This window comes from Nothobranchius furzeri, chromosome 4, assembly GCF_043380555.1.
Source record: "Nothobranchius furzeri strain GRZ-AD chromosome 4, NfurGRZ-RIMD1, whole genome shotgun sequence".
NCBI classification, from domain to species: Eukaryota; Metazoa; Chordata; class Actinopteri; order Cyprinodontiformes; family Nothobranchiidae; genus Nothobranchius; species Nothobranchius furzeri.
The window spans coordinates 73,223,470-73,234,112 of record NC_091744.1 but is presented as its reverse complement, the minus strand read 5'-3'; the positions used below and the strand labels follow the sequence as shown (position 1 = coordinate 73,234,112).

The 10,643-nt window shown below is 41.4% G+C and overlaps 2 protein-coding genes across 4 annotated transcripts; both read right to left on the bottom strand.

Moving 5' to 3' along the window:
- Positions 1–2,579: 2,579 nt before the first annotated feature.
- LOC139061489 (uncharacterized) lies at positions 2,580–4,830 on the bottom strand. Of its 2 annotated transcripts, XM_070550412.1 has the most exons (5): positions 4,722–4,830; positions 4,590–4,645; positions 3,423–4,513; positions 2,798–3,323; positions 2,580–2,722 (listed from the first exon to the last, which is right to left on the bottom strand). In XM_070550412.1, the coding sequence occupies exons 1-4, from the start codon at positions 4,736–4,738 to the stop codon at positions 2,856–2,858; spliced, it is 1,632 nt and encodes a 543-aa protein (XP_070406513.1). In that variant the 5' UTR covers positions 4,739–4,830; the 3' UTR covers positions 2,580–2,722; positions 2,798–2,855. The 2 variants fall into 2 exon arrangements, with proteins under 2 accessions (XP_070406513.1, XP_070406512.1); XM_070550411.1 differs by having other exon boundaries at positions 2,798–4,513.
- A 1,484-nt stretch (positions 4,831–6,314) lies between these two features.
- Positions 6,315–10,480, bottom strand: LOC107388923 (leucine-rich repeat-containing protein 17). 2 transcript variants are annotated; one of them, XM_015964727.3, is made up of 7 exons: positions 10,266–10,480; positions 8,997–9,159; positions 8,433–8,915; positions 8,145–8,344; positions 7,457–7,612; positions 6,996–7,137; positions 6,315–6,911 (listed from the first exon to the last, which is right to left on the bottom strand). In XM_015964727.3, exons 2-7 carry the CDS (start codon positions 9,119–9,121, stop codon positions 6,629–6,631), a joined length of 1,389 nt encoding a protein of 462 aa, XP_015820213.3. In that variant the 5' UTR covers positions 9,122–9,159; positions 10,266–10,480; the 3' UTR covers positions 6,315–6,628. The 2 variants fall into 2 exon arrangements, with proteins under 2 accessions (XP_015820213.3, XP_070406514.1); XM_070550413.1 differs by lacking the exon at positions 10,266–10,480 and having other exon boundaries at positions 8,997–9,247.
- Positions 10,481–10,643: the final 163 nt, after the last annotated feature.

Sequence of the window (10,643 nt, the reverse complement as noted above, 5' to 3'; positions counted from 1 at the left end):
AAACTTGAAATTACAGCTTTGAAATAAAACATTATTTTTTCTGTATTTCTCTTTAACCAGACTAGACCCAGATACTGTAGGATTAACCTGAGTCTCCCAGTCCTGGACCGTTTCTTCAACCAGCAAGATCCGAGACCAGACTTTTGTTTGAGAAGGGAGTCCCTTTCAGTGCTGCTGAATCTGCTGAACCAAGATCGGCGTCATGGTTGGGGTGCCACAATTGAAACCCTGGTGTTTCTTTTCTGGTTGGTAAGCGGAGCATCTTACGGGGTGGTCTCCAGAGCGTTCAGGATACCTCGTTCGACTGTCCACCGCATCGTCCTCAGAGTCACGGAGGAGGTTGTGGCCATTCGCCACCAGGTCATCCACCTTCCAAAAACCCCTGAAGACCTAGAGGTGGTGTCCCAGGGGTTTGCAGGGCTGGCACGGCATAGAGCTTTTTTTAAAGCTGCAGGTGCCATCGACGGCTGCCACATCAGGATCAAGCCTCCAAGCGGCCCTGATGGTCACTGCTACAGGAACAGGAAACTGTTCCCCTCCATCATCCTGCAGGCTGTGTGTGACCAACAGGGCTGCTTCAATGACACGTACATGGGCTGGCCGGGGTCGGTGCACGACTCCAGGGTGCTCCGCCACAGCCCGCTGTACAGGCAGTCAGTCTACCCTCCTCCAGGGCACTTCATCCTCGCAGATGGTGGGTACCCATGCCTGCAAAGCCCACTCCCACTCATCACTCCCTACAAACGTGGGAATCAAGTGGCTGCCCAGCGCTTTAACAGCCATCATTCCAAGGCACGCTCTGTGATAGTGTGCTTTTGGAATGATGAAAACCAGGTTCAGAGCCATCTTCCTGCAAGCGCTGGAGGTCCACCCCACCTTTGTGCCTCACGTAAGTGTACGAAATGTGGCTTTTCTCTTTTCTTTGAAATATATTTCAATTAATTTATGCATTACAGGTTGTTACCGCTTGTGCCATCCTCCACAACATCTGCCTCAGTGCTGGAGACTTTGTGGTGGCGGAGGATGAGCCTGAGGATGGTGGAGATGATGAGGGGGAGGCTGGTTTGGAGGATGTCAGTGGTGCACGCTGGCGGGACCAGCTGTGCTGTGAGGTGTCTGCCCTGGAGGAGGTTCCACTGGATCATGACTACTGGTAACAGGTAACAAATGAATGAATTTACATTTTTTTTTAAATAGTCTAACATTTCACCACTAGTAAGTAGATTTTGTATGTATCTCCTATTTGTCTATTTATGTTTCAGTCTTGGTCATGTAGCAGCCGTCGACAGCCAGCCCTGCAAACCGATGGACGATGCAGTGGACAGTCAAGACGCATCTTGAAGCTCTTTCTGCAGACCACCCAGTAGGATGCTTCACTTGTCAACCAGAAAAGAGCAGCCACGGGTCTCAGCTCCAGCACTCCATCCTTGACATTCATCTGTTCAGCAGATCCAGCAGCCCTGTTAGGGACTTCCTGCTTCAAAGTTGTTGAAATGGTCTTGGAACAGGACACTCAGGCTAATCCTGCACCAAATATGCATTTTATTTTTCTTTGTCAGCTATTTCTCTTATTTTGTATGTTTCCCTTCATGATTTTGTGTATATATGTTCAACCATGTTCAAACAAAATTGTCGTAAATAAAAGTATTAAGTTTGATCCATTTCTCCATTATTTTCTCAATTATATTTTTTGTTTAATACTTTAAAACATTACAGGTTACAGAAAAGAATCTTGAAGGTCATTTTAATACTGTTTCAAGACATTCTCAATATTTTTAATGTCACTGCAGCTTCCGGTTGTCAACATTTACATGAGTGATACTGGTACTTTTAAATAGTTGACCAACAGTCCACTGTGGTGCTTTTAGAGGCAATTCAAATGCCTCTTTAAAGAGCAAGTCACCCCCTACCAGATTCTTACTCAACTCCCACCTCCTGTTTGAAAAATGCAACAAATGCTGTTGCCTAGCAGACAGAGAGGGTGGAGCCGCTAACAAATACACACACTCACGACATTGTGACATCATAATGTTTCATCTAACATCATAGTGTACCTCTTAGCCAGTAGCGATGGCAGATTTAAATTCAAATGCATTGCTGAGTTTTTACCTGACGACAGTGAAACACCGACAGTTTTAGTCAGATTTAAATTTTAACTAAGATGCACTAAAGTGCCGAATTACTGACTACATGTGTCTGCAGCATGATCAGACACTCATTTATATAGTTTATCAGGAAAAAAAATGTTGATTTGGAGTGACTTGCTCTTTAAGGAACGATTTCAATGGTGGCAATTAAAAATGTTATGTAGTATTTAATTTTATACTATAAACCTAGCATTGCAGATACATGTGCTTGAGTTGAACATAAAATTATAACAAAGCAGGTGTCCAAATATTTCAGCACAGGGCCAAAATCAAGTTTAATGTTCTCAAATGCCACAAAAATGTCATTTGTAATTTTTAAAATGCTAAAATTAGTTTTTAGCCATGACGACAATGATCCTGATACCATGTTTGTATTGCATTATGTGAGCTAAGTGGGCCAATATTGTGTTAAAGACTGAAAAATGACTAACCTTTGAAACAAGCAGGTTTACCATTTTTAATATTTGCAACAGAACATGCATCTTCAGTTAGTGTTAAACACAATGTCGAACGATGTTAGTCGCGTGTCCAACTCCAGAAACAGGGTTTGATATTGGAAATGGATCCTGCTGAAACTTTAAGAAAAATAGTTTACATTTCAAAACAAAACCACTGATGCAGCATTCAAACCAGTCTGAAAAAATTCATACCGTTAACAATCACTTGAACTTTGCTCCATCCGATCCTTCTGTATTATGGTGTGTGGTTTTATATTCTCCATCTCCTGGCAGGGTTCCGGTCGCGATTAAAACCCTTGTCTTGACCCTGCTGAATTGTGATGTAACAGGTCTTTGACAGGAGCGCTGTAGCCCTGGTGGGACGCTTTCTTAACTTGGCAAATGTGTTAGCAAAAAATTGTGATGATTTAGGGAATTTTGATGGAATTGAGCGCAACGTGCTCTTCCAAACTATACAGTTTGAATCCAGAGGATCAACCTCAAACTCTGAAGGCCAGAAAGCAAGATTTGTAGGGTCTGAAAACATCCTAAAGACATTTGGCTGGTTGTAAGTCTTCATAAGGCCAGCTTTTAATGCATCCTCATATCCACCATTTTGGAAAAGGAACCGGTCTTGATCAGAGATTGAGTTCAGCTGATTCCTGGCCATCTTGGGCGAGACTTCTTTCTGGGTTGAATCTGTTCCTCTAGGTTTTGCTTTGGTATTTTTATTTTGCTCCTGCAGGGAATAAACCACATTTTGAATGTAGAGAGGATCCACTTGAACATTCTGGTATCCAAGATGGCCTGAATGTTTGGTTGAGGTGTAAGGTTTTACATTAAACTCCAGGTTGGATTTATCCAGCTCCTGATGAGGTTTATACAGAACATTTTCTCTGAAATCCTTTTGATCTCTTCTCTGTGGTAAACGATCTTTAGGGTTTAACAGTGATCTAGCAGATGCGGTCATCTGTTGTGTGGGCGCATGGCAACCATGGTTTGATTTATTGTCAACACTGGATTGACACGGGGAGGTTTTTGCCGTTTTCTTCTTGTTTTTGGCTGCAAAATTTGGCAAACGCATTTTATTTTTCAGTACAACGTGACTGGAAGATGGTGGCCTCTGTTGGGAAAATACACCAGTGTGTGTCACTTGGTGGAGATCTTTGCCATAAGAACCATCTGATGGGTAACCTGATGATAAATCGTTAATGTGATGCAAATATTTTGGCTTTTGGATGTTTTGCTTATATGATAAAGGTACTGAACGGGAGCTCTTCCCTGAACGGGAGCTCTTCCCTGAACGGGAGCTCTTCCTCGAAAAGAAGCTTGAATCTTGAGATGGTCTGTTTGAAGTGTCAAAGAAGGAGTCAGTCATGTGACCAGTAACAGAATTATCTCCAGGAAATGATCGTGAGGGAGACAGAGTTTGTTCTGGCTGCTTGTAGTTTGAACGAATGTGGTTAGAAACCCTCACAGGAAAGCCACTGGGTCCACCAGAGAGACCAACATCAGCCGTTTCATTAGAAACAAACTCAGGAGCTCCTAAATGGTTGTTCGGGTGGGAGACAGATCGCTGGCTAAATACTTGGCTGTCATGAGCATTAGAGGAGAAAATATTTTCTGGAGAGTAAACAGGAATATTTGAAGAATGGTGTCTGCCTGGTATCTTGTAATCATCCAGTCTGCTCCAAACTTGATTTCTATCAGCTTTATGTACAGAACCAGGGTGGCTTTGTACCATCTTTCCACTAAAACCCCTAACTGGATTTAAATGCTGCATGTTTCCACTCTCCAATGAAACAAAGCTATGTGGCAGAATATCATTTGTTTCACCCTTGTCGTTTGGCTTTAAAATTTCTCCAGAAGACAAATGACTAGAAGGTTGTGAGCTTCTGTACAGATGGTACTCATGTGCAACAGTATAACCTACCAGAGAAGAAACACATTTTAAATTCTCTCATTTTGCAAATAAAGAAATCACGTAAAAATCTTTTAAACTCACCAGTTTGTGGAGCAAAACAAATGCACCCCCATAGCAGCATGCATAGCCAGGAGACTCTGGAAAAACAAGGTTTGAAAGACAGAAACTAGCAACACATATTAAGTTAAAACATAATATTACATTTATACATACCTAAATGGAAGAGCCATGATGATGCATTCATCCACAGAGTCCACCTACAGATGTGAAACCAGCAGATGCTTGATTCAAGTTGCAGCTTGGCTGTGTGACAATCTGCCTAATTAACTGCAGCTGCAGCAGCCGTTCAGAAGGGCACATTTTGAATTTGTTTTGTTTTTTGAAAATGTGCTTTAATAATAATTCCTCTTTATTTAGCGAAGGCCTCAGCACTTTCTCTGTAGGAGTGAACAAAGAAACAAATGCATGAGAATATCCTATTTCCCCTGCAGTCACCAGTTATCTCCACCATTCCATGTTAAAAGCTTCAAGTTGTGAAAAAAAAATCACTTTTTGGAACTATAGATAATTTATTTATTTGATACATATTACTACGTTATTTGAAACTCTACAGTTGAATTATTTAACCCTAATGCAAACCTGTTCACTGAGTTAATGTGATTGGTCTTTGGTGACAGGATGTGGAAGATGTTCACCAGATAGAGAATGAGCTGGCTCGGAGGATGGAGGAATATAAAGATGCACTTTGATGGGAATTCCCAACATGTTCCTCTCACCAAATGTTGTTCCGGACAAAATTACGCAAGAGGAGGAAAGCTGGTAGGTGAAAACGATTTCTAAGTGAAGAAATGACTCTCAGCGGTGAAGCCAGAGAAAACATGTGGTTAAAACTTCCAATCATTTGTTCCCTGCTGACTTTTCCCAGTCCAGTGACTCATGTTGTCCTTCTCCCAGTTTAAATCTTGGGTCAATCCAGACTAGCTTGACTTGTTGTTTTGTTGTGAATGAGTTCATGGTTTTTCTTTTTCTTTCAAAATGCCTTCTGACTGAAAATTGGCAAGAAAAATGATTTTTGATTGTTTCTAACAAAGTCTCTTTTTTTTCATGTTCAGCTGCTATTAATAAACCTGAACCTCCAGTCTCCGCCGGCTGCACGATGCGCATCGCAGCTGCCTGGCATGTTGCTGCAAAAGACTCAAGAAGGGCAAAAGAATACTTTAAGGCATTAAAACCCATTGAATTACATTAACATTTATTCCGAATGATCACTTCTAAAACTAGTTAAGTTTATTATGAATATCTCAGAGTTTAGAAATGAATTTGGCTGAAATCAGGAAGATGCTCTTTCTCTCTAAAGTTTCTGAACCTGATTAACTCACACTCTAAGAGGTGATGGTCCTGTTAAAAAAGCTGCAGATGAGATCTGCTACATAAACTCTGCTGTAAATGATTATCCAGTCTCTGATAGACATTAATCAAAGTCACTTCCAGCTCATTGTGGTTTTAAAAGCATAAATATGCTAAACATGCATCTACATGCAGCATATATATGGGTGTGTTTCTCACAAGAGCTGCTCCAGCTGCTATTATTGGCTTGCACTTACCAACTGCCACATCTGTTTGTATTGGATTTATGTCTGCTGGCAAAGTGAGAATAGTGTTGGCATCTGTGAGGAACCCTTCTCCTGATAAATAGAGCTTTTAACATGACTATGTTTGGAAACAGGTCAGAGCTGCTTGTCCACAGCACACTACCTTAAAAAGTGGCAGAGGTGAGAGAGGACCGTGTAGCCTGTTGAGTAAAAAGTCTTTCAACCCTGACATTTATTCACCCAGAATGTTGATCCTGAACATTTTATGCATTTTTTTCTCAGATATTTCAGTATTGTGGTCCATCTCAACCTGCGCTGCTGCACGCCTTTAAATTGGCCCAGCCTGCAACATATCTGAGTTTTTCATTGTTTTCAGTACCCATGTATAGCTAAAATAGTAAAAAAAATAAAATAAAAATTGTTAAAATATTGGCATTTCTAACAATTTGAATTAAGAGACATGATACAATATGTAACAACATTAAGTGAAAATTGATTAAAAAAAGTCTTTAAGATGCAACATTTATATCAGGACAGTCTGATTATCTGATATTTCTGTGGCACCCTCAAGGGACTCGGCTCCAGCTCCTCCTCCACCTCTCCCAGGGCTTCTAACGGTTTTCCCCAAAGCTCGGGATCCATTTGGTCTTGATCCGGCCCGCTCAGCTGTCTGTCTTTAGGACACTCTCTGTTGTAGGAATGCACGTACTTCTCCACTCTCTCACCGGCATGTTCCAGAGGAGAGTGACACAGCAGGCCCGAGTGCTTCACCCCTGGATGTAGACGTAGCCAGTAAACCATGTAGTGGATGCTTGAAATAAAAAGGAGCGTTTAGTCATTGTTTTTATGAGTCTAAATACATTTTAGTAAATGCTTGAAAAGAAAAAAAACCCACTTGTAGTCACAGAGCCAGGGATTTCCTCCCAGTTTTAGCTGTGACAGGAAGTAAAGGTCTTCAAGAACCCCATACTGAACAAAACGCAGTTTGTTGTTGGACAAATCCAGCTCATGAAGATGCAAAAGCCCAGCTAGTGAACCTGAGTGGAAAAAAAGAAGATTTTTCCACTTCGAATAGAACTGACTGGACTCACCTGGGTCACAAATAAACAGATCCACGTGAGGTCGGTGATTACTTTCTATCTGCAGCTCTCTCAGCAGTCGCTGTCATAAATAAAGCTAACATTGTATACACAGAGATGGCTGGACGCCTGCTACCTCTTCAAAGGAAAAATTAGAAAACGAGGTAGATGTTTATATGTTCCCAAGTTGACGTTTATGTCTCTCCATATGTTCACTAACATATGAGCAAACGTGCACATGTGAAGGATGATTGTGTGCGCATATGAACACACCCACCTGTGTCTATGTGCTCCATGTTGTTGTTGCTGAGGTTAAGGACTCTGAGACTTCTCACTCCCTGAAAATCTCTTGGTTTAAGATGTCGGATTGAATTATGGGACAGGTTGACCTGAACGACATCTTCGGGTATACCTGAAGGCACCTGAGTTAGACCTAATGACAAAGAGGATAGTTACTTACGTGTGTGTGTGTGTGTGTGTGTGTGTGTGTGTGTGTGTGTGTGTGTGTGTGTGTGTGTGTGTGTGTGTGTGTGTGTGTGTGTGTGTGTGTGTGTGTGTGTGTGTGTGTGTGTGTGTGTGTGTGTGTGTGTGTAGGGGGGTCAATAGCATTAAAAAAATGGAGAAAAAAAACTGAAGCCTCATAATTCAAGTCTCCTGCCACTGAGGTAAACTGTTGTAATAACTTGATCTTGTTTGTATATGAAGAAAATGTTTTTAGAAGTACCTCCTATTAATCAGCATTACGAGAGAGAGCAACGTTAACCCTGAATAAAAACGCTCGCCAAACCAGATGTGTCGTTCAGCATCTCCACGTGAACTTCTTTTGAGAAATGGAAGTTCAGTCATGCAGCAGTGATGATTCATCATCTGCTCTCTGACAGGTCTGTCATTTCTCTCAGCCCCACGTGTGACAAATGAATCCAAATGATTTTAGGCTCAGGATCGGTGCTTCAAAATGAACTCGCCTCGGTTGCTGCAGTCCATTTGTACTTTTGGAAAAAAGTAGGTGTGACAGAGTGTCGTAGCATCTGATTTGCTGCGGATTGGACTTGGCTCTATAGGGTCTGTCATGTTGCCATGTGGATCCCCGGGAGACTCTTCACAGAGTAGATCAGGATTAATATTCTTCAGTTTCTTGTTCTTTAGACTGATTGGCTCTGCACACCTAGCGGAGGAGATGTTTTTAAAGATCAACAGTCATCCAGAGACTCTGTTATTACTCCTGCACCTGGTAAACTTGTGCAATTACTTACCTAGCATGATTTCCAAAATTCCTGTTACTTGGAACTTGAAGAGTTCGAATGAGACTTTCCATGGGGCAGAGGCATTTCCAGGGATTGCCGTGCAAACGCAAATAACGAAGATTTGGAATGAAGATGAGAGCTTCTTCGCTGAGTGTAGTCAGTCGGTTATGTTGCAGCAGAAGGGTTGTGAGCTGCGTTAGGTCCTCAAAAGCCTGCTCCTTCACCAGAGAGATCTGGTTCTGTTGAAGGTCTAGACTAATTAAACTCTCATAGCCAGAGAAGGCTCCATCATGGAGGACTTTGATTCTGTTTCGAGCTAAAAGAAGGTGCTTGGGCACTTTGGACCAGGTGTTCGAGGCAGGAATAGAGGTGAGATATTGATCTTGACAATCCACAAAGTTTTCCCCAGATTCTGACAGCTCTGAACACGTAGGTACCACAAACCTGTCTGATCTGCTGTGACGCCCGACTCCTCTTACCATCTGCAAAAGTCTGCAAAAACACACAATTATAATGTTATCAGAGTTTCAGGAGGATGAAATATTCATATTGTCAACGAGAATAAATACACACCTGTCCTGTGCAAGTTTCTGCCTTGCACGTTTGAGGCCTCGGCCCTTCCCGGGTCTTTTCATCTCGGTGGAGGGGAGCAGCAGGAGGAGCAGGAAGGCTTGGTTCAGGAAGAGGATCACACGCATCCTGGACTTTGCAGGGGTTGTCTCTCTAGCAGCAAAATCTAAATCCAAAACAGGAGTTTGTGGTCAAAGGTCCTCGGGTGGAAGCAGAAGTAACAAGGTCAAACGGTGGCTGAGTTATTTTGATGGGAAACAGCTGCTGTTTACTGTGCAGAAAGTAAAAAAGACAAGAAACCTTTAATAATGTCATTCAAATAAAGCATTTAACACTAAGAAAATGCTTGAATCGTTATGTTATTTTTAAAAGCTGAAATATAGATATAATAAAAGATTTTTAGGTGAATGCAAAAACCTGCAGAAGCTCAAGTTAGTGTTATGGTGAGTAAACATTAGCATTAGCATTAATGAAAATAAATCAACTTTAAATAAAAGGTATTTGAAACTAGACCAAGTATTATTCATGTGATTAAAATTAATCAGTATATTAGTTATTTAGAGGAATGGCTGAAAATCACATTATTACTTTCATAATTGTAGCAAAATGAGTATTTTTTTTATCTTTAAAAAACTCTAAAATTAGCAGCTGTATTGTATTTGCCTGTCACCTTGTCACATTTGCTTCTGTTTTTTCTCTGATGTTAGGCTCAGGAAGCCAGCAAATTGCATTGGATGCAAACATAAGTGAACAAGTGAAACATCTGTTCTTTAATAGGATACGATGGAATTGCTGAGGCCTGTCCCTTCCTGCCCTACTAGAGTCTTCCATGCACACTCGTAACAAACGACACCCTAAAAGAAATAGCCAGGTAAACCTTTGTATGATCAGTGTTAATGCAAACTGTGGTTCATCGTCTCACTTGTTTCTCAGAGATAAGTAATGTCTGATTATACGTGTCCTTTCTCCAGTTTTCTGCCTTTAGTATTTACAGAATTGTTTTCTCATTTGCATCTTCCTGCTTGTATTTAACATCTAAAACAGTCTGGTTTGTGTCAATGTAATGATTCAGAGGAACAAAGATTCATATTTTCTGAATTTTTATCACTTCATTAACTATTTATGTCATATTTTACAGCAAATGATACATTTTTGAAATTTAAAAATTACATTTTATAAGACTTTAACAAGTTAAACAACACTATCCTTGCATTTATCTTAAGAGTGGTGTGAGACTCCAGAACTTGAGTCACAGATAAAGTTTTTCAGTACCTGACCACAGGAAAGCGTGTCTTCTGTCATCCACCTCAGTTTGTCCAGCTGCACTCAGGTCAGTTTGTTTTATGGTCCTTTAAGTTTTGTAAATAACCAGTCCAGTAACGTCTGTGGACTTGATCACTGGTTTTTGTGTCCCGAGTCCTCTCCTGTTTGCACGTGTCCGCTCGTGTCTCCGTCTCCCTACTAGTGAGTTAGAACTCGGAGTGAGTGGGGAAAGATTTCATGATCCGGGAAAGTAAAAACGGCTGTCGCCAAGTGGAGGGCTGGGTTTATAAAGTCACCTCTGGCCCACACCCACCCCCTCACCATTTGCACACTGTGTAACATAACACACTCACCACACTCTCCCCCTCTGGGGGTGTGCGTCAGTCT

Bases quoted from the DNA above. Each gene is read 5' to 3' on its own strand.
- LOC107388923 (XM_015964727.3), bottom strand. From the start codon at position 9,121: ATGCGTGTGATCCTCTTCCTGAACCAAGCCTTCCTGCTCCTCCTGCTG. The intron at 7,613-8,144 runs GCGAGTTCATTT...CTTTGTCATTAG, and splicing joins AATGGACTGCAGCAACCGAG to GTCTAACTCAGGTGCCTTCA. The intron at 7,138-7,456 runs GTGGGTGTGTTC...TTTTCCACTCAG, and splicing joins CATGGAGCACATAGACACAG to GTTCACTAGCTGGGCTTTTG.
- LOC139061489 (XM_070550411.1), bottom strand. The intron at 4,514-4,589 runs GTGAGTTTAAAA...CTTCTCTGGTAG, and splicing joins TTGTTTTGCTCCACAAACTG to GTTATACTGTTGCACATGAG.